Genomic DNA, 27,971 nt, shown 5'->3' on the forward strand with positions numbered 1-27,971 from the left:
AAAGCAGACACAATGATAAACACACCTCTCCTCCAGATATCTTTAATATCCATTTTTTTTACATTGCTCCATAGAGTATGTTTTACTGCTTGACACATTTCCTGCAGGGATTTTGGTCAGATTGTCTGAACTGAAATATTTCCAAACTTTACATAAAATAACACGTCATGATAGGAATATAGAATTACATTTTCTCTTCATACCACCCCCAAAATAAGCAAAATGCATGCAATAAATTGTGTGACTTAGAGTGATAATATTGTTGCTCCTCAAAGAAGAAAAGATGGAAGGTCTTAGCGAATTAGCTGCCTTCAGTTTTCTTTATAAACTCTTTATCTAGTGTTAATATGAGATTCTACATTCTACACATTCAAAGTTGCAGTTCTACATTATGCAAGGATAATGTTTCATACTTTAGAGCCAAAGATGTCTTCCCTTAAAAGGCCAGAATATACAAGTTTCAATCATCATCAGTGGTGATCTTGAAACTTTTTGCCATTTATGCTTGTTATTCCCTGGCAGTTAATTTAGACAGGGTAGCCTTCATCAAGGTCATCATACTACCTCTTTTTTCCCTTCTCCATGCACCTTGGAAGTAAGTGAAGTTGTGATAGAAATCCTTACTCATTCTCAATGGCAGAAAATGAGTGTGGTGGCTGACCAAGAAAAGCTTTAAAGTTTAGCATTTAGGAGCAAAAACATAAAAATGCTGACCACATGGTGGCGCTATCTGCACCTAAATCTAATGAGTTCTTCCTTGCTCCATGGCCTAACTTCCTAACACCTTTCATTGAACTCCTGAAGAAGAACAGACTCAGGAATGAAAACATAACTTTGCAGAGCGCAATAAAAAGTTGACATATTTGACAAATACTTTCCCTAATGAATCCAGGCTGCATCTCATCCCAGTCCCAAAACAATGAGTAACATCTTTACACACATCTCTCACTGCTTGCTGCATTGTCTCACTGTTTATTAGGGGAACTTAAGACAGTGGTTGTGTTTCCTGTCAGTGGGTTCCTCTCCTGCTGCTGACCCAATAGAGTCTTATTACTGAGTCACTGATGCTTAATATTTAACCAGCGTAGGGTTTAACTTGGTCATGGCTCTGCTGTCTGTGTTCAGGGATAGAATTAGTAGAATGGGAGAGCAGGAAGGTGATTTTCTACATAAGTTTCTTACTGGAAAGCAAACATCTGTATTTGCCAAAAGTTAATTCTCCTCAGGGCGTTTCTGCCACAGTTGACACTTTTCAGATGCTGCCTGGGTGCTAAGCTAACAGTCAAAAACTCCACTATGGAATATAGTGGAGTTTTCTCAACCTTTCTTTTTTGGCTGCAAACCCATTTTTAAGTCCCAAAATTCAATCCCAGAAATTGATTTTTTTAAAATGAAGTATATCTTATATGTACTATACTATATTTGTATTTATTTCTTTTAAAATATATATCAAACAGATATTAGTGTATCAGTCTTACAAATCTCCTTTCGCTCTGTTTGCTCATTAAGAAGCATCAGCATTGTGTTTCAACCTCCAGGTTGAGAAATATTATATATTTTTTTCAAGTGCTGGCAGTGGTGGTAGAAGTATTCAGATCCTATACTTAAGTAAACTACCAATACAACAGTGTACAAAGACTCCATTACAAGTTAAAAGTCCTGCAATCAAAATCCTACTTCAGTACAATCACAGATCAGAGAAAACACTTTAAGTATCAAAAGTTAAAGAGCTCTGCAGAAAAATGCCCCCTGTGACTTATATATTATTATACATTAGAGACTATGCAAACATTATTAGTACAGTGGGAGGTCAGAAAGAGGAGAGATTATTTTCTCAACTACAGTTTCTGCTGAAGGAAGAGAGTCTGACTTTTTTGGGAGATCATGGGAGGGTCTTTTAACTTATCTGATCCCACTCTTTATTGTATTTCTGCCTTCCCTTGTGAAATGTATTGTATTAAAAAAATCACATAGTTACATAAGCAAGATGGCTTCTGTGTGTGCCACAGCCTAATAAAGGTGCTCTTTGGTCATATGAAGAGTACAACAGTCTCTCTGTATTAGGACGTTATTTTCCTCATCAAAATCAACAGTCTGTTCCTGGTTCATTTGATGGCAGTTGTGACTGTTTTTACTTTTGAATAAAATGAAATATGAGATTCAGCCTCCCTCCCCACCCCAATACTTTTTGTACAGTTCCTTATATGATTAGAACAGTTGTTTAATTGAAACATCTGAGGATATCTCTCTTTGCTTCTGAAAGTGTGAGATGTAGTGGATTGGAAGCGTAAAGTAGTATAAAAGAGAAATACTCAAATACATGTAAAGTACAAGTATACAGTAACCACAATATTTAAGTAAATGTACTTACAGTACTTTCCACTACCGAGTGCTGATCAGTTTTGGCTTTTAACTGATTTAGAAGATAAGTAGAAGATAATAGAAGAGAAAAAGCAGAAACATCCCTCTGGATTTTTCAATATTTAAAAGTTAGTTTTTTTTGTTTTCCTTCCTGGAAGAAACCATTTGGTGTGCTGTTACATCACCTTATTACATTTACCAGCTACTTTGGCAGGTAACAAATCATTCAGAGATCTTAAACTGACCTAAAATATATTTACAAAAGTAAAAGACAGACAGTCAAATTGGAATACACACCAGTCCACGGTTTTCATTGCAATGTTAAGCTTGTCAAATATCCACTTACAACAGAAGATCAGTGTAATAGCATGTGTACTGAGATGCTATTAGTTATAGCATACATACTGTAGTTCAGTTGTAGTAACCCAATGCCTTGGAATAGGATGACAAATGAACTACATTACATGTTACTGACATGATTATTGTTGCGCTTTCCCTCTGAATATATATGTTCAGTGCATGATTAGCTGTACAGAAGCATCTTCAGTGCTGATTTTGTTCTTCCTTTAACTTTAAAAGATGAGTCTAAGACATCTCAATCCCAAACAATCACTGGTTGTCCTCTTTTTAGCCTTGACAGAGTCGACTTTTTGGCGCTGGTTGTGAAAACCTTTTATCTTGAGGGGACCTTGGGGGAAAGGAGGTGGAGAGCAGGTTGGGGCGTACCCAGGGCCTCGGTCAAGATAGGGTTTCCTCAACTCATGATCATGTATAATTCAGCCCAGGAGGCTGCGGATCACCTGGAGAGAGCCACACACACAAAAAAGAAAGGGTCTGAAGTCACAAAGAACCCAAGGAGGAAGAGAAGAGGACAAAGAAGAAGGAAGAAAGAGGCAGGCAGACTATGCAGGAGGTGGTGAAGAAACGGCCGATAATCTCTGCTAGAGAAAGAGGTCAGTTTAAGAAATCTGTATGCCTGTGAGTGTGTGTGTGTGTGTGTAAGTGTGTGTACATCCACATGGACCATATTATAGTTGAACTGTTTCTGCTATGAAATCTCTCACATCATCATACAGCCATTGCTCCACACTTGTTTGAGATTTCTACTTTGTTTAGAATCCATTCCCAAACAAGTAGAGGAAGAACGTTAAAATGCATAACCATAGAAAATAAGTCAAAGAGCTCCATATGGAAGCCATCAGAGACAATACAGCTCGAGCCAGGAGAGTGGTGGGTGTGCTGCGCGGAACAGAATCTGTTGCATCATTTTGATCACCACCTCCTCCTTCTCTCATTGTCAGGCCCGGGCCCTGGACGCTACGCTCTGCCCCCTACAGTTGGATACATCAACCATGACTTCACCAAGCCCAGCAGCCCTGCCTACTCCTTCCACAGCCGCATGAGCAGTGCCAGTGAGTTGTTGTATGTATATTAATTTGTCATTTGTCTACATGTTTAATAATGATCTGCAATGTCCCAGTTTTTACTCACAGGGATCCTTAATGTTTTGTTGACTTTTTTATGCTAAATATCTGTCTGGAATTAGTTCACTTCATCGTGAGGTCTAAAGGTGTCTTTGGATGATCGTTTTGCGTTTTGTGTAGTGGTCTCTGTGGACTCCAGCCCAGGACCAAGGTACCACATTGATGCCAATGTTACCCGGTTTGGCCGGATGGAAACTCCCTCCTACTCCATTTTGGGCAGAGGAAGGCGCACGGGGAATAAAGGTGATACAAATGAAAAAAACATGGAAAGATTTTTTCCGATTTAATAAAGGTGATAAAGACAAGAAAATGTTCCAAACCAATTTACGTTCATGTTCATAGGTGAGCTGTTCCAGACTCCAGGGCCGGGAGCCTACAGTCCAGAGAAGGCTCCACCTCTCAACGCTCACCACAGACCACCATCCTACACCATCGGCACCCGCACCAGATACCGCTCTGTGGATGCTGTACCAGCACCCAACAGGTGAAGACAGCAGGACAGAGAGATTAAAGGATAAGCCTGGTGTTATTCTATATATGCATTGTCTGTGCAGCCAAAGCCTGACATATCTTTCTTTTCTCTGTGCCACAGAGCTCTGTTGTCCAAAACTATTAAAAACACATCAATGAGATGACATGTTCCCTCATTATGATGAAAATGGGCACTTTAGTTTATTCTGAGTCAATCCCACATATAATGTCCTTGCAAACCAAGTGTGTATTTGTGTATTAGGTCCCAACAAATTTACTCCTGTTTGAGTAACGTTTGCTAAAAACTACAGTGCCCAGCCCTGTTAGGATCTCATTTAGCGCTTAAAAAAATGTAAGTATATATTTTTGACCTGTTTTTAAAGATTTACGTCTTCAGTAGGAATGAATGGGTTTGGCTGGGAAGTATTGAGGAGCAGGCTAACACATAGAAGCCTTATCGTTTAAATTAGAGATAGTGTTGCTGTAGTTTCAAAATCTGAAATGAAAAGTCTCTGAAGCTCAACCTTAATACATGTATTGTTTTCTTCACTCCAGCTACAGTCTTCCTAATCTGCTGGGCTGCCAGGTTCCTAATAAACCCTCCAGTGCCAGCTACAGCTTCTCAGGCCGGAGGAAGGTCGGCGCACCCTCCGAAGACCTCTCCATGAGTCCTGGACCAGCAAAATACAACAGCATCAACCCAGACATTTACCGCCAGCGCCAGCCCTCCTTCACCATGCAGAGCCGGACTAAGAGGCCTAATTATTCCTCTGCTATTCCCGGCCCTGGCACGTACAGCCCAGAGAAGTTTCACGTGCACCTCCCCAAACCACCGTCTTTCACTCTGGGTGTCAGACACTCTGAGTTTGTCACCCCACTCGTGGTGGATGTCGTTGACTGACTGATTCAATAGGAATGCCTTGTTTTTATTAAATTTTTCACACAAATGTGGAACTGCCACACAATGATTAAAAAGATAGTAAAATGTGTCTTAAACAGCGTCAAAACAGGTCATAAACTGTTGAAATAAAAACTGATGATTACTATATTATCAGTTGCTCCAAACGACTCAACCAACACAAACCAACAGTATTACAAAAAATACTTGGACAGTAAAATTTTCAAAGTAAATGGCGATTGTACACTATACAGATAATATCCATTTATTCCTTTATAAATAAAACAAAATATAAATAACTATTGCTTGCATTGCTTGTGCAGCTAAAATAACAAAGATGTAACCTGTCAGCATTCTTCAGTTTTACTTTACTGCTAGCTTAAAAGAAGAGGGGTGAATAAAACAGGAAGTGAGAGGGAGCCTCTACAGCTTCACTCTTGGTATGGTGATTTTTACAGGTAAGCTCCAGTCGCTGCACTCGCCCAGACCAAGCAGCTCCTTCGCACACACCTGGAACAGGTAGGGCCTTCCTGGTGTCAACCCCTTCAGCTCAACTTTGGTGCTTTCAAATGGACCCAGCTGGAGGAGAAAATGTATGATATATTCTTTAAAATCATCTGTATTAATTTAACATCTGGAGTTTCAAAATACAACAAAATTACTTTATTTGAATGAATAGTTTTGAGAAATACGGTTAGCTTAGCTTAGTAGAAAGACTAGAAACAGGGGGAGACAGTTAGCCTGGCTCTGATTAAAGGTTTAGTGAAAATCTGGCTACCTGTACCTCTGAAGCTCACTAATTAACACAAAAGTGAATAAGCGTATTTCCCAAAATGTCAAACTAATCCTTTAACACTTAAGCATAGTATATCATTTATATGAGGAGACAAAGTGTTTTCCACTCAATATGTGTCATTTTAAAATAAATAAAATACAAATTAAAAAATATTAGAACTTGGTTTCATTGAAAAAAGAAGGATTTCCACAGATGAAGGGACTTTCTGAAACATTTCCGAGGGCTTGAAAGGTTTAGGTGATTTTGAACTTCCACATGTGGTATCTGTATATGTGTAAAATGTAAATCACATTGCTGTTGTTGCTGCACTTTCATCCGGTGTGTGTTAATGAAGATTATTCTTACATTGACAGACTTTGGGCTGCCCCTGTTTTCCCACTGGTAGAGTATCTGGTATTTTAAGGGGAGGATGTCCAGGTAAGCCCAAGTAGGGGGAGGAGACCATTCCACCAACAAGTTTCTGGCATTATGAGGGGAAACCCGGATGTCTACGGGAGGATCTGGTTTCACTACAAAGACAGACAAAGAAAGGAATCTTAAATGAAAAAAAAAATACTTTTACAGTATGCACAACATTACCATATCAAACTAAACTGTCTCTCAGTACTGAATTTCAATCACACCATACATTCATCACTTTCTCTACATTTCAGTTCTCACCTATATCCTCCATCATGAAACTTGATAGATGGGAGGTGCTTCCACCAGAATAAACTGCTGTGACATTGATGATGTAGTTGGTGAGAAGCTTCAGGTTGGGCAGGTGGCAGTGCCAGAGCTAAAAAAAGATACGTAATATGTGATGCTAGGTAATATACATTCTTTGTAGCTTTATATATATTATTTATATCTTTTTCAGTATATTTAATTTCTCAATCAAAAAACTCAGTAAATGAAAATACTTTGCTAATTTTAACATAAAAATAAAAACATTTATAAAATATAGATTTGTGCAGGAGAGGATCGATGCTGAGGAGAATTCCCACTATAATTAATGTATAACCAATCACAATTCTACTTATTACTCTTATCTTACTGACATGCTGTTAACCTCAAACTCTCATGACAAACTTGAAACTGGTCTGTAGTCAGCAATAACAAGACTTTTGAATAGGGGTTTTCCAAAACATTTGAATAGGGGTTTTCCAAAACTTCAAAAGTTTCGAGTTAAGAGATTTTGTATCAACATTACAGGATAAATACACAAATCTGAACGTGTTCATCATATTATTCACTTCACTTACCACTAATTTGCGCTTGGTTTCATTTTAACCAAAATCAGATTGAGTGAGTTTTTGAAATCCCCTCTTCACCTAGAGATACAGTAAAGGGCAGTGTATCTGCTGCAAAGGTAAATAAAGCTGGTACCCGTTCAGATGAGGATGACGATGCTGATATCAGAGAAGAGGATGAAGAGCCAGGTTGGATGAGATGGCACTGCTTGGTGACCGGCTGTCTGTGTCTCTCGCTGACAAACACACAAACACATTTACACACATGTAAATGAGCGCCGCAGTGACACTTGACAACTGGAGTCTGCTTTAGTAAGAGGTGTCAGTAGTTCGGGTCAGCACACATCTTTCTCAGACTTACCTGTAGGTGGCAATGTAGTGTGTTGGTGGGGAGTGAGAAGGTTCGGGCCAGGAACAAATAGTCACGTTTGGATAACTTGCACACCAGCAATGCACTATGGGAGTGGCGAGACCATCTGAGGGAAGAAATTACACTTAATGTGCAACATGAGCAGTGCATAAAATACAGAAAATGTCTGTATTTTTTTTCATGTGTTTGCTTCTAAAAGGTTGTGTTTTAATAGTATATCCTTGCTTATTTGTTTAATTCTCTTTTTTTCTTGTTTGCTTGTCACTTAAAAGGTAAAATCAATGAAATATTAAATAGAATATAAATGAAAATATCTCAAAAAAGTTAAAAAATAACAAATAATAATGGAATAATCCCGACAAATGGCTCTACAACCACTCAGGGCAGGCAGAAAAACATCTAAACAGAGTAGTGATTTTCAGTGTGTAATAGTAGCATCACAGACAAATCTATTCATTCTCAATAAAATCATTATTATTTACTAATAGAGCACAAAAAGTCCTTTCCAGTTGCAGGAAGATAAACACAATGACAGGACTTAAAAACAACAGTAAAGCCTTTGTGACAGTAGAAAAAGAGTAAAACTATAAACTGTGAGCGAATTTCCACTCAGAGATTGGTACTCACACCCTGATGTTGCAGTTGCCCTCAGCAGGTCCAGTGCTTGGCCTCCAAGAACACAGATGAGGAGAGTCACAGCGACACACACACTGCCAACCATTGCAGCCTTCAGTGCTTCAGGCAGGAGAAATCTAAATCTGTCTAATTATCTTTGTAAATATTGTAGTCGACCCTCACTTATGCAAGATATTGACTATTCTATTGTTCTTTACTCTGTTTCTTTCTGTAATGGTCTACTCTATTCTGCAAGTCAAAGTTCAGAGATAACAATCTGTCTTTCAGTCTGCTGACAACTCTTCTCTCGTCTCTCTTCTGCGTTTGAACAGCAGCTGAACTGCACTTTGAATGCCACTTTCGTCATAATGAAAGAGGAACAGTGAATGTGGTGTATCACAGGAAACCTTCACAAATAAACCTATTATGTCACATCTCTGTTAATGCATCAGGTTTCCTTTTGTCATACACAACAAACGTTAGTGTCTTGTTTTAATATTGTATTTAATAATTAATAATTATATATAAAAAAAACTCATGTGGCACATGGACAAATATAAAATGAGCTTCATCAGTGTATACAGTTGTTGGAAAGTGGTGAACTGACAAGATAATATATATCTGACAGCACCTATATATGCTCTCAGGTACTCTCCTCTGCTCATTCTGTGCTCTAGACTGTCCTCTAGTGCACAAAACAAGAGATAGCAGCTACAGAATTGGAGACATAGTGTACAAAACAGTGTGAATAAATACTCTGATCCGGGTCTGATGCTTCTGTTGTGTCCAGTTTTATGTGATCTGCACATTCACGGTCCAAGCTATCAGACATTCTCTTGATTGTCTCTATGAGGCCACTACAGCTTCTTGGCGCTACATCCAGAGACGGAGCCACCATGAAGGTTCCAACCCACCGTGGGAGCTCCATCTCTGCATATGCTAATACTGTGAAGTCCCCCTCCACTGGAGGTCCACAGGGAGGTGAAGGCCTTGCTGATCCAGCTGTTCTTTGCGTCCTGGAGATTGTTGGCCAGGATTCCTCTCTGGTGCTCCAGCTCCTATGCGAAGATGAAGAAGAAATGCAGCAGGAAAATTTTACTTTACTTTATAACAAGTTCATTTCAGTCCATATTTGTGCAACCATACTGTTTATGTTTTTGTATTTCTCTGAAAAATCCTGTTGATTGGATTGAAAGATATTTTAAGTTTAACAAAAATGAACTGTCTGAAGCGTCTAGACTCCAGGGAATCTTGTCCTATTTCCTATCTTCTCATGGGCCCACATTTAATGAGGATGCTTCACATCGATGGGGCCAAAGTCTTTCTCTGTTGGTATCCTCTATGAATATTCTTATACAGCTGAAGTTGATCTCTCCTTATTGAAATAAAGTTGGACAGGTAGTTTCTTAGGTTAAGGGCAAGGCAATGAATATATTCCCAGGAAAGTACCCACAAGTACAGGCCTTTTGCTCTCTGTGTGTGTTTGAAGTTTCATTTACATTCTTGTAGATATTAAAGTGACAAGGCATGATCAACGGTGGTAATTTGACCTGGATATTGCATACTTCAATTCCCAAAATTTGTTTGTGTACTGTATGTCCCAATATTTACAGGCATTGTGTGATGGTTTGATGAGGCTGGACTCACCTGGATCTTGCACTTGGCCTCCACCATCTGGAGTTTGGTCTGGGCCAACTCCTGTTCCACCTCCCTGACCTGGGCCTTGAGAGACTCCTTCTCCTGGTCATCTCTCCTCTGCTCTGCCTTTATGGGACCTTCGTTGTCCTCATCCTGGCCTGGTTCAGTCATCCCGTGGGCCTCTATCATTGTTGAGTCCTGAGCTGTGGCGGATGGTTTGTCTGATTCTACGACGTGTCGACAGCGTGAGCAAGCCTTCACTGCACTCTGCGAAGGTGGAGAATGAGAGTAAAAGGCAGAATATGAGACATAATGAAGACTTTTCTGCCCCAAAAATGACATCCAGCAATTAAAAACCACTGACACCTGTTGTTATGTATGAACTCCAATGAGAAAGTTAAGCAACTGAGGCGTTAAGAATTTTTGAAATGGGTGAACAGATTTTTATAAAGGGTTGTAAAATAATTTCCTACAACATGCTGTTCAAGTCAAAGCATGGCAGCAGTAGAAGGAGAAATAGTAGAGCTCCACAGCAAGAGCGCTATTCTCTATTCTCACCTTGAGTGAATCTAACTCTTCTCTGTGGGCGGCCTGCTGCCTCTCCAGACGGTTTGTCAGCTGAGAGCAGATCTAAGGAGAAGACAGAGCATTAACATCATTAAGCATCACTGCATTATTTATTAATATAATTCTTAAATATATCCTTTATGAAGTATACAGCAAGTCCTAATTCCAAAGTCTGATTTTTCTGATTCCAGCCATCGATTGTCTGTACCTGTTTGTAGTCTGTAATGATACCCGACGACCTCCTGACTTCCTGCTCAGCCTTCTCCAGCTCTCTCCGAAGTACTTCCTTCAGCTACAAGAAGAGAAGAGTCAGCAAGTCAGCGATTACATTAAACCTATAATGACTGTGAGGTGTTATAAAGTCGTCAGATATATGAAAAATCTTACCATTACAGTTTCCTCCTCTTTTCCTCTATTCTCCTCTTCTGTAGCCTGCAGTCGATATCTGGTCTGTAGAAGGTCTTTGGTGAGTTCATCCACTCTGTCCTCTGCCTGAAGTGAACATTTTATATTATATGAATGAATGAATGAAGATTTCATTTTTGTGTCCTACATACAACCATGCATGACCTTACAAAACAAAAGAAATGATGTAAGTCAGATCCAGAATGCTGTGTATACATTTTCAATCAATATTACCAAGAGTCCAAAAATAAAGAAAACTAATTAAAAAGAATTAAAGATTTTCAGGCCTTCATGTGTAAAAAGAATTCATAAATGAGTGTATTGTATAATCCTGGAGAACTCTATAATAAATATAAAAACTAATTTAATTGTCCATCTTGACTTTTTTTCAGGGCTTTATCGAGCCATTCCATGAAAAAATTAATTATTGGAGTTTCTTTTTAAAAATGTTTTAAGCAAAGACTAGTGGACAGAGTTAAGTTGCTGGATTCTAATGCTGGAAATGTCTTGAGAGGCTCCTGCAGATTTTAGACTTTCTGAGACCCTCGGCAAGTGAGTTTGCATTTTTAAATTAAACCCTTCTTAACCTTTTTGTGAAGGGCAGTAGCTAATCATACCTTATCCAGAGCATTCCTCAGGGCGACCTTGCTGCTGATCAGTCTGTGGGCAAGGTTGTCGTTCTCCTGCTCCAGACGGAGGCTGGCCTGCTGAAGCTCACGGTTCTCCCTCTGCATAACACAGAAAAATCTATCAGGGTCTGAAGCACACAGGAGAATACAAACTTGGGAAATCAGGTGATTTTGAAAAAAGAGAGAGAAAAAGAAAATTAAGCATTTAAAAATGTAATTTATCATCTCAAAGATGCAGCCAAGTTGGGATAAAGTTGAGGTTCAAAGACAGAAAGTAGACTTGCAGTGCAGTGACATCAATGTATATGTTTCTGGAGGAAGTGAAAGATTTCTGACCAGGTATTTGTCCAAGGGGTCTTCTTCATCATCCATTATTTGAAGCCTGCTTTCCCTCCATTTAGCTTTCTTTGTTGGGACCTGAAGGGAGAAAGTCAAGGCTAATGAAATACAGTAATGTCATCTTTGACTGAGCTGAAGAAAGCAATCTTCTCCAAACAGATCTGGGTGCCGGATGCTGCGTGAGCGCGGCAAATCAAGAACAGGCCCAAAAACAGATCAAGATAGGGATAAGAATGAGATAAAATGTAGCCATGCACATGAGGGAATGATAATTTACGATACACGAGGGAATAATAGTGGAGGGGAGGATTCTTTTAAAACCTGAAATGACAATTTTCATATCTCAAATATCTAAAATGAGCAATCAGAATTCATTTCCTTCTATCTGGAATCACATATCTGTCATGCAGGAGAATGTGTTTTGTGTTATACACTTGTTGCTGAAAGTCAGCGTAGGAAGTATTGTACACATTTTATTTGTTTTTTTTTTTGGATTAATCTAACTGATAGTGACTTTAGCAATGCGTCACAAATTAATAAGCAAAGATGTTTTGTATCTGCAAGTTTTTAGGTGCACTGCATTAATGCCAAAGTGTAGTGTCCCCTTACCAATACTAGAATCATACATAGTCATAATCATAGTTTGGCATTGTGGTTTAGCTGTTGATATTAGTTGTGGTGCTCTAAAAGCAACTGTACGTAGAATCATATGTGATTGAATGCATCCATGCAACAGTGAGTCTTACTGTGAATTTAGGTCCTGTTTCTTCAACCAGACAGGCCAGGATCTCCTCTTCGCTCATCTGGTCCATAACGTGGGCATCGTACACCATCGTCATGGACACCTCCTCCATCATTTTGCCCAAATACGCAGCCACAGGAGCTGCTAACGCTCACACAAATGCAAACAATCACTGCCTTTGCAGGTGAAGCTTTCAAATCAGAGAAATCTAAGAAAATCCACCCGGAGCGTTGGACACACTGTCAGGCCAGAATGATAATAGCATCTCATGAGTGAATGAGAGATGTAAAATGAGTTCAGAAAGATGTAGTCGTCTTGTTTTTACTTGCAATGATGCTGGCAAGAAGTTAGTCCAGCATGCGAGTATGAACAGGAAATACCAGGGCAAAGTCCAAGTTGTCCCGCCACAAGGAAACTGCTTATGATCCAAAGATGAATAACAGAGAGAGATACTTCAATAGGTAAAGTGTAGCTACACTTCAACACACCTAACACACCTAATAAGTAGAAGTCAGAGCAACGTAAACACAGTGTTGGGTGAAGGAGTGTGTGTTACACATGTATGGACAGTAACAGGTTCAACAGGGTTTATATGAGACCTAAGTGTGTGTGTGTGTGTGAAGGAACGACAGCCTTAGACACACCCACTACAGTGCTCACCTGTCTTCTCTCTCTCTCTCTCTCTCTCTCTCTCTCTCTCTCACACACACACACACACACATACATACACCTGTTTAAATCAAATCACCTCGATTCTGATGAGCTTCCACAATAATTTTTTTTCATCATCATACGCTTTAATTTTCATCCATTTTCTTCTATTCCTTTTATTCACACTCTTACCCGAGCTGGCACAGATGCTGTGTGAACCTGCCAGACTGCCATCTAAACACTTATGATGTGGTATTTGTGATATTTCAAACCGGGGTGTCAGCGTTACACAGGCCCGTCTGTCTATTATTGTCATGGGCTGAGCCGCCAAACAGGAGAGCAAACGTGTCCAGCAGGTAAAGCAATAGAATACCAAAGCATGAGTGCTGAATAACAAAGACGATTCAGCACCTCTGCCTGTAAATTACTTTTACTTCAGTCTTACTTTTACATCAAGGGTGCAGTTTCTCTTAAGTTCCTGAAATCTTTCCCAGTTTCGCTTCCCTTTCTTTGAGCTTAAGCATGTAGCTCTGTTTCACTTCTCTTTGATGCTTGTGCTCTTTCAACACTTCCCACTGTATTTTGTACCTCTTTTTTTTTTTTTTTACCAGAAACTGCGATTTCAACATCTACTGCAATTGTAAGTAAACACAGACCAAAAAAAAAAAAAAGTCCAGGCAGGCATTTATTCCTCCTCAAAAAAATTTGGTGGATTTTTCTCACTGTATCAGGGAATACCAAAATTTACTCTAGTTTCATACAGAAAAATCTGAAAAATACAATTTTCAACAGTCAGCACAAGAAAAAGGAAACTAAAAAATAACAGGATACAGCAATGGTGCTCTTTGTGGTGCAACAAACATCAACAAAAACTAAACCCCTTTCACCAAACTATGGGGACCACATTTGTTGAGTATATTGGCTATGTGGCAGTGAACACCAATGCTGAGTGGACATCTAAATTAACAAAAAAGTCGTTTTACAGATATAATTTAACACATACTTCTGAACAACAAGGGGATGTGAGGTGAGGAAAGTTAGGAGATGTGATAATGAAGCTCACAGCTCAGTGGAAACAATGTGGTGTGAGAATATACTGAATACATATCTGTTATGTCTTTTAACTAATAATCTTTAATTATACTAAATATCATTGCATTTTTACCATACAGTTTAGCTAAATTTAAGGACAATTTTAAAGTGAACAACTGTACATTTCCATTCTCTTCTCATTGTGTTCCTCTGTTGTATTATATTATTATAATCGTCAGAAATACAGAGAAAAATCAAGATGGAAAGATAATTGAAGAGTATGGGAAACTCAAATTTGGTACAAACTCAGTAAAACACACTTAAACCCTGACATCCCTCACAAAAGCTACAATACTCTTTAAAAATATATAGATTCAGGCATATACTGTGGAATAACACTGCATCTTGTTACTGTACTATATAGCAGATATAATGGCTTATAAGATACAAAACTCAAGCTTCAAGATCAACAAAGTATGGTACATGATCCTAAGTATCTCGTTTCTGCCTACAACATCTCTAAAATTCTTTGTTTTCATCCATCTCAGTGTGTAAACATGAAAAAGTTCAATACATCAACTTATATGGAAGACACAGCAGAACCTACCTCCTTTTTAGTCTAGCTTCATTACAATTAACCAGAAGTGTAAATACAAGCAAACAAAATGCATACTTTTCTAGCAGACTTTTCTTCTAGCACACTAAAACTAGACTCCTTCAAATAATTGCAAGATGCACAAACACACACACTTGTAATTTCTCACTCATGTCTTTCCTCTGACAAAAACAATTAAGCTCCATTAGTAGTTTCTGCAGTTGGCAAACAACAACACCTAATAGAAAAACTGTTAGCCCTCATGTACAGTAAGCTGGAGGGGATGGGGGGAGGGGTTTTTCTCAGGCTAGCATTTGGAACTTTCAGTTAACACCAACACAGGAAGAGGGGGGAAACAATGCAGGAGAGAATAACAGAAACTAAAGAGATGGTGGTGGTCCTTTTCAGTCTCTGTATCATGTGACCAGATATATTCAGGCTGTAGCTACAACAGACTGCAGCAAACACCTGGCATCAAAAAAAAATTCTCCAGATGTCACCTCCCAGCTCTTATTTTATTTTATGTTATGCAGAAAACTATGGTTGGTGCTGTACAAAAAAACAGATATGTCGCTGGCCATGCGGCCTGAGAAGAGGATTTCCGTGGCTATTCCCAACCTGTCTTGGGCTTGAACTTAAAAATCTTATCTAAGGTGTTTTACAGAGGCAAAGCAACTTATCTATCAGTGTTTGGGAAGTTTCTCTTACTAGAACGACTAATAATTAATCAATGATTGAGACATCAGGGTAGGCTATTCTATTTTTCTACTTGATATAGGCATTCATAGGCTTCAGCCTTTTGACAGAGTGGGCTGAACCTTTTAAGTGCCTTGCATGTCTAATCTAATCCAACTGAGGTTCTGTAACTTTTTAATTTTGTTTTTGTATTTGTGAATAACAGCAGGTGGAGCATGAGCAGAACATTTGGTAATGCTTTATTTTATGGGTCCATAATTTACAAATAATAATACTTTCCCACTTAGTTTCCTAAAAGATCTATGTAATTTGGTGCTAATTATAGGGAAAATAGAGACTGTGTTCAATTACACTTCTAATTAATTAATCCTAATTAACTGCTAGCATAACCAAGAGAGTTTTATAGTCATTGCTAGCAGATCTGCTGAACAAGCAAAAAATAGGAAACAGGCAAGCATACTATTCAATATACTGTATATGGAGAATAAAGTTACCAATAATAAATTATTAATCAAGAGATATTTGTTTGGGTTTAGCTTTTTCTTTCAAGGACATTCCTATTTTTTCTATGATAAATACTAAATTACAGTTACATACAGAAAACATCCCATAATTTAGTAAGTTATTTTGTTTTATTCATGACTCAAACAATTTTCTTAGGATTCAAATATCTGATTTATTTATTATTATTAGTGTGGTGCACAAACAGTGCACATCAATTGTTAAAAATAAGCTTTCATGGGAAAAAATATGCATTTTTCTTATTTCATAAGCTTTTAATGATTAACTGGTAATTGATCATTTACATGGCTTATGTGAATTGCTTAAAAGCTGCATCGCTAGCACCTACACAAGAACTGACTTGGCTGTCTGGGGACCCTTTTGTGTTCACACTATAGTACATACATGGTCACGTGTCCCTGACCACCATCAAATGTGGCTTGAATGACTGCATCAAGCCAGGTGCGTTCACACCTAAATTGATATTGGATCCCACCTGAGATCCAATTACCAAATACACATTTTAGTACCGCATGTGATTTGGCCCTGTGTGAACAAACTGAGGTTGTACTACAGTTCTGTACCATTTCCCTGCTGATAAAACAGTTTTATGCTGCTGTCTGCAGCTCCCCACGGGTTTGGTCCAAGGATTTGTTGCCCACACAGCGGCTCTGTCTCTGTTTATGGGTCACTCCCATGGATGAATGAGCCTGGAATCTGTGAGCATGTACAGTAATGTGGGTATGTGTGTAATTGTGCTGTATCGTAATCCATCACCTGAATTTAGTCCCAAACAAAAGGGCGTGTGCTCGATGTGTAAATGTCAGGCGTGTGTCACAATGTATATCGATATGTGAGTGTGTCTTTATGGTGCAGCAGAGGTCAGACCTGGGTGCTGTAGGGGCGTGGAGGGGGAGGAAACATGTCCGTGGGACTGTAGTAACCTAGAGGGGAGGAGCCCTGCTGGTTGACAGACAGTGGAAGAGAGACAGACGGGTTCTCGTAGTAGGTGTGGAAGCCCAGCCGCTCCCCTCCGTTACGCATGTTGTCTGTGAGTCCAGAGCGGAGGGTGTACGGTGAACAGGTGGGGCAGTGGATGTGGTGAGAACCCGTGTCCAGCTGATCCAGAGAGACGGGGGTGATAGATGTGCCATCCATGGCAAGGGCATTGCAGGCATTGCAGGGAAAGTGTGAGAGTGGGTCTGCTCCCACCACGGAGCCCATGTCCACCTCAGAATCATTCTTCTTACAGCAGTAATACTGCAGATGAGACAAGGAAGAGACCAGGGGAGAGAGAGAGATTGAGAAAGAGGTGTTGGGGGTTTAGAACTTACTATATTGTAAAACATACTGGATTGTGAACATCAAGGCTATTAAAGGAATACTTTTGACATTGTGAGAATTAAGCTTATTTGCTTTCTTGCCAAGAGTTAGATGAGAAGATTAATACCACTCTCATGTCTGTGTGTTAAGTATAGAGCGAGGAGGCAATTAGCCTAGCTTAGCATACAGACTGGAAGCAGGGGGAAACAGCTAGCCTGGTTCTTTCCAGAGTTAAAGAAATACCTAGAAACAGCTCCAAAGATCAAATTTTTAATAATGTATGAAACAACAATCAGTTACTTTCTGTAACTGTACAGTGAGAACTCTAAAGACGACTCTATTTTGTCTGCTTGTAATGTAGATTGTAGCGTTTTTGTATACATATGGCCTTAAAAGGAATTAGTTTGGGGGAAATAATAATGTATTTTTATGTAACTCAGCATAAGTGTATTTATGATGTATTTAATGCACACGAATACCTTTAACGGTGAAATTCCTATCAAAAATACTGTAACAACACTAAAAACGCATATTTGTATAAAACATTCAAATTTCAAAACCTGAAACTGAAATACAAATTGAAAACAAAACTAAAGAAAAATCCAAAAACTATTATATTGTGAACATACATAATATGATTAGGATCAGTTCAATTTTAATAATCTTATTTTCATCTCACTTACTTGTAAATGTGAAAATAAATGTGTGAATTCATCTTTCCCAGGGGAGACAGGTTTATGACCCTTTAAGACTATTTCCCTTCTCCATGCATCTTGGATGGAGGTGAAGTTGTGGCAGAAATCCCTATTGTGCTTTTAAGCTCACCTTTTTTATAGGTCATCTAGAAAAAGCTTCATTGACATAGTTTTTGATTTAAATACAAACTTTGAATTAAAAAAAATCATCCTTTCAAATGACTGAAGCACATGCACATTCATGCATACGCAGTGACACAGTGATACCTGGAGTCTACAGTAACAGAGCACTGCTACAATGCACAGCAGTATAACTCCGGCGAGAATTCCTCCGGATATAACAATAGTTCCCGCTGACATTCGACCAGATCTCCATCAAACCCTTCAGAGTAAGACGGAGAGAGATGAAAGCAAAAGAGAGAGAGATGGAAGTTTGAAGACAGAGAAGAAGAGGGAGGAAAAAAAGAGAATGATCTTATTAGAAATCTGGATTTTGGTAGTGCTAGAGATTAAACTAAAATTTACTGCAAAATATTCAGCATACTTATGTCCAACAAAGGTTTCTATAATCTCTGCAAAAATAACCAATGTAAAATGAATTAGTATATTCATGTAGCATCATGATGTAACCTCAACTGATGAAACATGTTGTAACTAGTTGGTTATCATGTAGCTGTTATCAGACAGCTGGGGATGTTTCAGGCCTCACAGATACAGATGGATGATAAAGGAAAAACTGCCACAAACCTACAGAACACCATTCATCCCTAATTTGGTGTTTTGATGATGATGGTATGATGTGATATGACTTATTTATCGATTACAGACGTAAACAAATCCAAGGGACAACACGTATTTCCAACATGGTCCCAAGATGTTAAAAGACAAAACACAAGACATACAACATAAAACTAATCAATAAAATCCTGAAATTCAAAATTACATCACCACAAATGAAATAGGAAATGGGCGAGAGAGCTGTTTAACACATTGCTCATACACATAACACATTAAAATACCAAACACACAATCTGTTTTCATTCTCATCCGAACATTGAGCACTCATGCCCTGTATGTAAGCATCTGCACTTGTTCCATTTCTCCACATATTCAATTTCTTTTTGAGAGTGAGATGAGATCAATACCACTCTTTTGTCTGTGCTCTAAGGCTGCATTCACGTCATATCATTCAGACAGTATATCAGAGTCAGATAACTTGTCCACATCAGTATCTGAGTTGCAATTCCGAGTCTGAGATATCAGGAAGTTCAGACAGCTACGATATCTCCCAGTTGGTAAAAAGAACTACAAGTGTCAACAAACTGTTGGCAAATGGCTGTAAAGCATCCATAGCCCAGTATCAACACTACTACAATCAATTAAGCTCATTCTATACACATGTTAACGAACCGCTATAAGTACGTAACATTGCAAAAGAAGCTAAGTAAGGCCATCAAATGATGTGACTACAAGGCTAGCAGTGAAGGTAATCATGTTGGAGAAACACTGTCTCTGAACTCCTGTTTGTCCCACTCTGCCAACATTCCATGAATGCAACATAATTACGGAGCTTGAGCCAAGAGGCAATTAGCCTAGCTTAGCATATAGACTGGAAAGAGGGAAACAGCTAGCCTAGTTAAAAAATATGCCTCTAAAGCTCACAAATTATTTCACTGTGTAATCCGTAGACAAATGTTCAAATGGGCTGTTGTTCGGCCATTTCTTGCTGAACGGCAACCGGGCACAGTTCTGGAATCTTGTCGTCACTGTGCGGTTACCAGGCAACCAGTGCTATAGCCGGAGACACTCTGTAGAGATTATTGTTCATTGAAGTAGTTACAGCATATTGCTCCCCTTAAAACCACAAATTGTCATTTTAACATTTCTGTTTGTTCAGATTAAACAAATGAGGTAAACTGTTTACTACTTTATTAGTAAGTTTTATAGGTACTGGCAGGTGTATTTTTGACCAGAACCAGGCTAGCTGTTTCCCTTTGCTTCCAGTCTTAATGTTAAGTAAAGCTAATCGCCTCCTGGCTACAACTCTGTGCTTAACACACAGACATGAGAGTGGCTTCAATCTTATCATCTAACTTAGAAAGACAACGCCTAAGAGTATTTCCCAAAATATTGTACTGTTTCTTTAATTCGTCACCCTCCTAACCATATCCTTATGGTTAACCATATGTTGTTTTCAGTTGTTATGAGCTCAGAGGAAAAATTATTTCACCCCTTGACGAAGCAGTAACATCTGAGCACTAATACAAGAGATGGGCACTTACATTAGACGACAGCGGGAGACGCAGAGATGAGTGTGAGAAGGTAGGAAACTATGACAGGCCTGTAGTGTTACTCTCAAAACCTCCTCTCACTGGAACTCCTGCACGAAAAGGAGGAGGCTTCTGTCAAGAGAAAATTAAAGAAATATAGGCCGGCAGCTAATGATTATTGGATTATGGATTAATCCGTTTAGCCTATAAATTGTCGAAAAGAATGAGTGGTGACTGTTACAAGTTACCAGAGCCATAAGTGATGTACTTCAAGTTGCTTATTTAGTTTTATCAACAGTCCAAAAACCCAGAAGTATTCAATTTACAATTATATGAGACAAAAGCAGCAAATCCTCACATTTGAGAGGCTGGAACCATCTTGTGGATGTGGGATTTCTACACAACTATGAACTGATTATCAGAAATGTCAGATTTAATCAACTAGTTGTTTCATATAAATATGTATATATATCATACCCACTGTTTCATATGGAATCTGTTCTCACAATAAGATCCACAAATATAGGCATAAATTGTACGTGATTAGACTCACTACAGAAATCTTAAAAAGCAACATCTGCAAAGTGTGAGTGAATTCTAACAGTGGCAAGGGCAGCAAGGGATGTAGATGGATTAGCATGCTGAATGCAGCAGCACCTACTGTGAACACTTACCATATGGCCAGTATTTTGTATGCACACGTGCAGTACAGTTTCAGCATACTATATCTGATTCGTACATGCATCTCCTGTCATTTTTGGTTCACTGTGACTGATTCAAAAGCACCTCTCAAAGTTGCATGGATAATTATCATCAGCTGGATCTCCTGAATTCGATATTGATACAGCAATTAAACAACACAGAAAAGATGTATTCACAACACCATTCAAAACATACATGCAACTTAATATTTGAAATGTTGAGAACATATAAGACTCACATCTGAAAGACATAGTTTAGATACTCTTCCATCAAGAAAATATTTAGATACATGCACAAACACTGCCTCACTACCTCACTGCCAAATTACAGTTAAGTGTTGGGATTTCTAAATTCCTCCAGCATTCCTCCTGCATTGCAAATAATAATCTTAAACAAACATCTCTGATTGGCAGAGTCACATGGGAGCAAAAATGGTGTAAATGAAAAGGAATCAAGAATCCGCATATACACATAATTATCTCCACTGCACACAGCTAATGTACAGCCTCGCCTCAAATAGACCTTAGAAACAGGTCTATCTGACAGAAAGCAATAAATTAGCTGTGTGCAAGAGAGGTAGAAAATTTGTGCAGATGCCTTGATTTCTTTTTACTGGCAGTCACATTAAAATACCAAACACACAATCTAAACATTAATGCAGTAAGAGAGAATGAACTTTTATATCAGTATATAAAATGCATAATTTTGACATTAATTTAGACTAATGTATATGGCTGAGTTCAGGCAAAGTTATTCATTTTAAGCACTGCCATTATAGTAATTACAACACCCGATGACTTTGTTTCTCTACTGTTCAAGTTGATTAACTAAAACATCCAGATATTTCTCAGTGGAAGAACAACATTTAATTATCCCAATTACATTGATGGAAAAATTCTCATTACTGGTGTATTAATGTAATTTTCTAAAAGCTATGAGCCTCCCAAGGCTGTAATTTGCAGTGAGTTTTAGTTTTATTGCCTAATGAAATGTTTTAAACAATCTGGCACTTGTTGTATCATCATAACTGGCAAACCTCAGCCAGAAGGTTAAATTAAATGGTAGTTTGCGGTTGGGTGGTTTGGTCTGCTGCCTGACCGTGGAGCCACATGTTCCCCACCTTACCTACAGTCAAATCCAGCCAGAGGTTTATTTCCCGTGTGTCTCTTTTGCTTTTCAACTGTCTGAATGGAAACAAAAATGCAAGGTGAGTGGGGTGTACCCTTAAAAATTGTGATAAGATAGGGTTAGGATCATAAATCTTAACATTTCACAATGAATGCACATGAATCTCTGACAAATTTAACACAATCACAGAGTGAAATGTGTGTGTGTGTGTGTGTGTGTGTGTGTGTGTTGAAATGAGCATGTGAGCCTCCCTCCTAGACAGCTCACTCGGTGCAGTATCTTCCATTGCGTCATCATACTAAATTATATACACCACGGGCCACGATAATGTAGTTAAAAGCGATTTGAAGTCTCTCTTGCCCCCCATTTCTCCATCTCTTCCCTCTCTAGCTCAGTATCTTATGTCTATTCAGTCCTCCTTTTGCCTCTCATTCACTCTGTTAGCCATATCCTTATCTTTCACCACGCTGTACATCATTACCCTCCTGGTCTATCATTTCAATTTCCTTTCAAGACTTGTGCTACACTGCGGAAGCTACTATAACACATTTATGCACAAATTATGGCCTTCTCTGATGTATATCAACACAGACAAAAGCAATGGAATCTTTCTAGAACCAAAAATAAGTGGTTTTGACTAACATGCAACCAAATTATGCTAGAAAGGGAGCGTTGAGGTAAAGCCTCAGATTAGAGAGTTTCCAACAGACTGGAGAGACAAAGACGCCAAGTGACAGAGGTTGGGAGACTCAACTCTAACACCGTCAGAGTGTCTTAACCAACACAGTTCAGATATGACTCTCAGTGGGTCCAGAGCTGTCGGATTCAACTGGGAAACAAACACAAACAAAAATCTGAGCAAACACACATACATAACATCCCTTAGATCACAAAGCAACCATGAAAGGAGTTAGAAGATCTGCCAGAAATCCCGTCAGTTGCTGACTTGGACAAGTGACGGGGATGAAAGGGGATGAGACAGTCTCAGGCAACAGGCATCTGATTTCCACAACACAAAACCTCCTTTAAGTAATTACGTGTACAGTAGACTCTGGTTAGACAGTGTGTGTCTGCCAAATGAGCTTCAGTGACAGTAAGTAAAGGATCCAGTTCTTCACTGTACAAGAGAAATGTTGTTGGAGCTGCGTTTCTATCTTGAGGAACATAGAGGACATCATTGCTACTTTGCAACTCACACAAGACATTTTTGTTTCACATGAACACACTGGAACACTTATTCTTATTAATACTGTGATGTTGATTTTACCCATATCACCCAAACATAGCATACAGATCAAGTCTTTCACACACAAAACATACTCAAAAACAGTTGATTAATGAGATGATTATACCTTTGTTCAAGCTACCACAACATCATGTAGTTTCAACCTTCATGATGTTAGAAATGTTGAGAGAGTTGGAGAGGTTTCACCCTCCATTTGCAGAACTATATTTAGCAGTTTTGTCAGTGAAAACCAGGAGATGAGAGGCAGCTAAGAGAGGTGTCATATTTTAATTTGTTTTCTCTGTGGGAAATGAAACAATCCTAGCAGTCAGCTAAATGTGAATGCAAAGAAACACACAAGTGTGTATGTGAGTGAACAACTAGCTCATCATACACACATTCAGCACACACACAACTGCACAACACAAATATTAAACATATCCCTAGTCGAAAGTTGCAGAGGTAAAAATACTGCTTCCCTCAGATGTTTCACGTGGGAGGATGTGGTGATGATTTGTGTTTTGAAATTAAGAGCTTTTTCTCCCATGTCATGCCTGAGTGAACAACGAAAATTAGAGAAGCTTTGAATGGAGAATTTAATTAGGAATCTCAACTTTATCTACAAGTTAAAGGAATACTTCGACATTTTGGGAAATATGCTTATTTGCTTTCTTCTTGGGAGTTAGATGAGAAGATTGATGCCACTCTTATATTATCTGTTCAATTTGAAGCTGTAGCCGGCAGTTGGTTAGCTTAGCTTAGCATAAAGACTGGACACAGGGGGAAAGAGCTAGCCATGCTCTGTCAAACAAAACAAACAAACAAACAAAATCCGCCTACCACCACCTCCAACACACGTTATATCTTGTTCTTTAAATCTTGACAAAAAGCGAAGTGTAAAAACGACAGTGTGGTTTCATGTGAGATTAGGTGCTGGACTATTTCTTTTTGGGAACAGTGACTTCCTGGAGTCTTGTCGTCACTCTGAGGCTGCCTGGCAATCAGCAGAGTGCAGGATGTAGCTCACTGAGCTGGCCAAGAAATAGTCTGACAGATAAACCCCAGCTTTTCTTGACTTCGCACAGAGCAGACTAGCTTTTTCCAGTCTTTATGCTAAGCTAACTATCTCCTTACTCCAGCTAAAAAATGTCAAACAATAGTGAAAAATGCCCACCACGAGTTCCCTGAGCCCAAAGTGACATCATAAAATGTTTTGTTTTGTCCGACCAACAGATTAAAACCCATTAACCTTGATATGAAACAGAGTAAATCAGCAAATCCTAAAATATCGAGAACCTGGAACCAGCAAATGTTTGGCATTCTTGCTTGATAAATGCCTTAAACAATTAATCGACTAATTTTCTGTCAATCACCTACTCATGTAATCGACTAATCATTTCAGCCTGTTTGTATTGCAATTATGTTCTATTTTATTCTATATATTCTTAAGAATATTCTCCTGGAAATCACTGTGGCTTAGCGCCATAATAATTTTCTTTTTTCTAAGTCTCATTATCCTGTGTCATTGTAGATAAATAGACAGAATATAAATAACCATGTGAGAGAGGCTTTAAAGAGTATTTTAAAAAACAATTTTGAATGCTGAAACTCATTTGTGTTTCATTTTAAGATCCCACTTAAGAAGACATTAGATAGATGCAGAGTCATTATGTGGATGAGTTTTAATTCATATAAAAGTAAGAAATAGAGAAGCTGAGAGATAATTTTACACCAGGAGATAGATGGGAAACAGAGACCTTACACAGAGAGTAAGGGAAGGAGGGATGGAGCGAGAGGGTGGCAGTACCTGAGTGGCCCCTTGACATATCCATTCTTAAATAATGATATGAATATTTCGTTAAGGTGGCCTCTAACTTTGCGCTGGAAATCACAGCGAGTCCCTGCAATTTTAAAGCCCTGGGGCTTCAATTATTCAAGTATCATTCCTTTAACAATATTTTTCCATCACAGGGCAATTTAGCCAGGTAGTAAAATCGGGACTTTTCTGCCTGGTCCACCTTTGAAAGCACTCATCTCAGCGTGTGAGGAGAGGAACACATCCACATCTAGGACAGAGACACCCACTGCTGGGGCAGGAGGGAACAAAAACAGCAAATAGTGGGGGGAAAGGGGGAGGAAAAGTGGATGATTTCATTTTCAAATAGTCTAAACGGAACGTTTTTTCCACATGATGGACAACGCATACACACGCTCTGGTCTTCTTTTGTGTTTGGAGAGGTTATAGAGTGTCATAATTACCTCGGCGTTATTTATTTTGGATCATTTATGGTTGAATTCGTATATGAAACTGGATGTGTGGACTGAGCAGGGATTAAATTCTGTGCAGATAATACCACAAAAAAGGGGGGAAACCACTGAAACCCAAAGGAGCAGTAGAGATCCCAGTTGAAGATATAAGAGCTGAAATACAAGTGAACACTTTCAGTTACACAGTTTGCCCAGAGCAAGATCCCCGAGGTGCAGAGCAGAGATCAGAGACACCACACAAACAACCTTGTGGCAAAAGGTTTATAGTTGGTTCCCTGTTGACCTGTACTAGTCTGGCAAACAGTGTGTTTACAGAGAGATAATGTGAATAAGCATGCTCAGACACACACCTTACCTGCAGAAGTCACCATCTGGGGGATAGCATCCTCGACTGTGCTGCAAAGCCCCCTGGGAAAGCGAAAAAAGACATGACATCAGTTGTAACCGTGATGTCAGGAGATGCCTCGGGCCCCAGCGGTGTTGTGGTCAGCACTGCAGCTACAGTACATGAGCCTGATTGTTCGTGGGGGTCTGATGGATCTGTCTTCATTCACATGATAAATCACTCTCACATTAGTTGTAGTTTATTTTGTAGCCTGAATGGAATTAATTCCACAACACAAAAAAGAAAGAAAGAAATTAATTATGTTACATCAAATCCGTATAAAAGTGGCCATAATCATGCAGGATAAAGTACAGATTGTATGGTTATTAATGTCCATAAACTCTCTATTTATCTTTCAGTATGATGCAAACAGCCGACTGTATACTGAATTGTCATAAGCAGGAATAAGATGGAAGATAAAGCCACCTTAAAATTGATTTACTTACCTTACTGTCCAGATTACGTTATCAATTCAGGTTACACATCATTGCAAGTAATGCCAAACTACATTATATACGACCTCTTAGCGAGATAAAAACGTGAAATAATACTTTTCTGAGATAAACAGAGCTAATGTTTTAACTGAACTGGCGGCTGGAGGTCAATTTAGCAGCTGTTACATCACTGATTAGCCTCATTTTTACTCAATTAAGCGGATAAATTGATGTGCAGAGCCGTTAAGTGGCGCACGGATGATTGTAAAGCCCAGATGCCTTACCCTTCAGATGGAAGGAAATCTCAGCAACCTGTTAGAGAGACCGTTTTTTTTTAACTGCGGTCGGTCCAGTATCTTACGCGGCTCCACACACAATAAAGTCCGGTGATTTCCTCTCCAGCACCGGTCATTCAAGACGTCCGGAGCCCCCCTTTGCTCGCTCAACAACCGGAACCATCACGTCATTATCCGCCGTCGGTTATCCCCTCTTTCCCCCCGGTTCACTCACAGCCAGGTGCCAGTGAGGGCCTGTGGGAAATCTCATGGCATCCTCGTCCTCTGTAAAGCGCTGGAGATGGATGAGACGAGGCGGCAGTCCGGCTGCTGAGCGTCATCGCTCGGCATGGCTGCGTCCTCAGCGCGGCTCCCTGGGGGCGGTTTGGCACCCGCTGCCGCTGGTCCCGGTGGGGCGGGGTGGGAAGAGCAGCAGGGGGTGCGACAGTGTCAGTTGTACACTGTGTGAAATCACTTTACCGGGAGGATGGGAGGGTGGTGGTGGTGTTAGTGGACAAGGGGTCGTAACCATCCTGATATGAAAGCGTAAAACTGGTGGAATAACACACTCAGTAGTTTGAAGTGCGGTGGTGGAGGTCCACACTAAACTAACATCCAAAGCCTTGATCTCTCTATGAAGTAAAAAGAGTCTTGACTCTGCAATCCTTACTTGGAACTTGCAGTGAGCCACCTGTCTCATAAAGCTGAAAGAATGATGGCAGAAATCTCATAACCCAGCCTGTCATAACCTGCTCACCACATTTCATGCGTTTTTGAGGTATCTTGACAGAAAAGCCTATATATATATATATATATATATATATATATATATATATATATATAATAATTTTTTTAACGTTTTTGTATACAGGGAGAACCAGGCTCTCTTTTGCATTAATGCCCTAATCTCTCTCACACACCTCTACAGATTCACACATGAAGCTGCCCAGTACAACAAACTACTGATTTCCTGGTCACTGAGCAGCTTCACTGGAGCAGTTGGGGGTTAATGGTCTTGCTCAGGGCACATCAGGGGTGGTGATGAGGCAGTGCTGTTCTTTTACTTTCCTCGCAAATTACTGACCACAAAATACACCAAGTATACATTATGCAAAACAGCTGCAGTACCAAGATGTACTCTACTTTTGAGTAAAAGTACATGTATACTTAAGTGGAAGAACTGAAATAGAATACTCTCTATAAAGGGTGGTCAATAAGTCGTTTACTGATGCTTTATCTGTTTT

General features: G+C 39.3%; 4 protein-coding genes across 12 annotated transcripts; 1 reads left to right on the forward strand and 3 right to left on the reverse strand.

The window, feature by feature from the left end:
- The first annotated feature begins 2,795 nt into the window (after positions 1–2,795).
- On the forward strand, positions 2,796–5,217 carry odf3l2a (outer dense fiber of sperm tails 3-like 2a). Its single transcript, XM_044167318.1, has 5 exons — positions 2,796–3,314; positions 3,663–3,773; positions 3,966–4,088; positions 4,188–4,329; positions 4,872–5,217. Exons 1-5 carry the CDS (start codon positions 3,266–3,268, stop codon positions 5,215–5,217), a joined length of 771 nt encoding a protein of 256 aa, XP_044023253.1. The 5' UTR covers positions 2,796–3,265.
- A 4-nt stretch (positions 5,218–5,221) lies between these two features.
- On the reverse strand, positions 5,222–8,564 carry ebi3 (Epstein-Barr virus induced 3). The gene is made up of 6 exons (XM_044167319.1): positions 8,240–8,564; positions 7,604–7,718; positions 7,379–7,478; positions 6,671–6,788; positions 6,356–6,519; positions 5,222–5,793 (listed from the first exon to the last, which is right to left on the reverse strand). The coding sequence occupies exons 1-6, from the start codon at positions 8,331–8,333 to the stop codon at positions 5,638–5,640; spliced, it is 747 nt and encodes a 248-aa protein (XP_044023254.1). The 5' UTR covers positions 8,334–8,564; the 3' UTR covers positions 5,222–5,637.
- Positions 8,565–8,712: 148 nt separating this feature from the next.
- Positions 8,713–13,136, reverse strand: LOC122862085 (rab GTPase-activating protein 1-like). Of its 2 annotated transcripts, XM_044167317.1 has the most exons (9): positions 12,873–13,136; positions 12,552–12,691; positions 11,803–11,883; positions 11,455–11,565; positions 10,820–10,924; positions 10,641–10,724; positions 10,424–10,495; positions 9,875–10,132; positions 8,713–9,285 (listed from the first exon to the last, which is right to left on the reverse strand). In XM_044167317.1, the coding sequence occupies exons 2-9, from the start codon at positions 12,660–12,662 to the stop codon at positions 9,085–9,087; spliced, it is 1,023 nt and encodes a 340-aa protein (XP_044023252.1). In that variant the 5' UTR covers positions 12,663–12,691; positions 12,873–13,136; the 3' UTR covers positions 8,713–9,084. The 2 variants fall into 2 exon arrangements, with proteins under 2 accessions (XP_044023252.1, XP_044023251.1); XM_044167316.1 differs by having other exon boundaries at positions 12,552–13,136.
- A 729-nt stretch (positions 13,137–13,865) lies between these two features.
- On the reverse strand, positions 13,866–27,163 carry LOC122862089 (protein FAM163A-like). 8 transcript variants are annotated; one of them, XM_044167323.1, is made up of 5 exons: positions 26,737–27,161; positions 25,989–26,041; positions 20,323–20,420; positions 18,308–18,422; positions 13,866–17,282 (listed from the first exon to the last, which is right to left on the reverse strand). In XM_044167323.1, exons 4-5 carry the CDS (start codon positions 18,398–18,400, stop codon positions 16,905–16,907), a joined length of 471 nt encoding a protein of 156 aa, XP_044023258.1. In that variant the 5' UTR covers positions 18,401–18,422; positions 20,323–20,420; positions 25,989–26,041; positions 26,737–27,161; the 3' UTR covers positions 13,866–16,904. The 8 variants fall into 8 exon arrangements, with proteins under 8 accessions (XP_044023258.1, XP_044023261.1, XP_044023256.1 ...); XM_044167326.1 differs by having other exon boundaries at positions 20,323–20,442; XM_044167321.1 differs by having other exon boundaries at positions 20,323–22,196.
- Between the last annotated feature and the right edge of the window lie 808 nt (positions 27,164–27,971).

This window comes from Siniperca chuatsi, linkage group LG15 (assembly GCF_020085105.1).
Source record: "Siniperca chuatsi isolate FFG_IHB_CAS linkage group LG15, ASM2008510v1, whole genome shotgun sequence".
In the NCBI taxonomy this organism is placed as follows: domain Eukaryota; kingdom Metazoa; phylum Chordata; class Actinopteri; order Centrarchiformes; family Sinipercidae; genus Siniperca; species Siniperca chuatsi.

Coding starts and splice junctions, on each gene's coding strand:
- odf3l2a (XM_044167318.1), top strand. CDS start 3,266: ATGCAGGAGGTGGTGAAGAAACGGCCGATAATCTCTGCTAGAGAAAGA. Junction 3,774..3,965: donor CAGCCGCATGAGCAGTGCCA/GTGAGTTGTTGT, acceptor CGTTTTGTGTAG/TGGTCTCTGTGGACTCCAGC. Junction 4,089..4,187: donor AAGGCGCACGGGGAATAAAG/GTGATACAAATG, acceptor TCATGTTCATAG/GTGAGCTGTTCCAGACTCCA.
- ebi3 (XM_044167319.1), bottom strand. CDS start 8,333: ATGGTTGGCAGTGTGTGTGTCGCTGTGACTCTCCTCATCTGTGTTCTT. Junction 6,789..7,378: donor CGTCATCCTCATCTGAACGG/GTACCAGCTTTA, acceptor ATCTTTTTTTAG/CTCTGGCACTGCCACCTGCC. Junction 5,794..6,355: donor GCAGCCCAAAGTCTGTCAAT/GTAAGAATAATC, acceptor TTTCTCCTCCAG/CTGGGTCCATTTGAAAGCAC.
- LOC122862085 (XM_044167317.1), bottom strand. CDS start 12,662: ATGATGGAGGAGGTGTCCATGACGATGGTGTACGATGCCCACGTTATG. Junction 11,884..12,551: donor AAACAGGACCTAAATTCACA/GTAAGACTCACT, acceptor TTCTCCCTTCAG/GTCCCAACAAAGAAAGCTAA. Junction 10,496..10,640: donor TCATTACAGACTACAAACAG/GTACAGACAATC, acceptor TCTTCTCCTTAG/ATCTGCTCTCAGCTGACAAA.
- LOC122862089 (XM_044167328.1), bottom strand. CDS start 18,400: ATGTCAGCGGGAACTATTGTTATATCCGGAGGAATTCTCGCCGGAGTT. Junction 17,283..18,307: donor TCTGTTACTGTAGACTCCAG/GTATCACTGTGT, acceptor TCTCATCTGCAG/TATTACTGCTGTAAGAAGAA.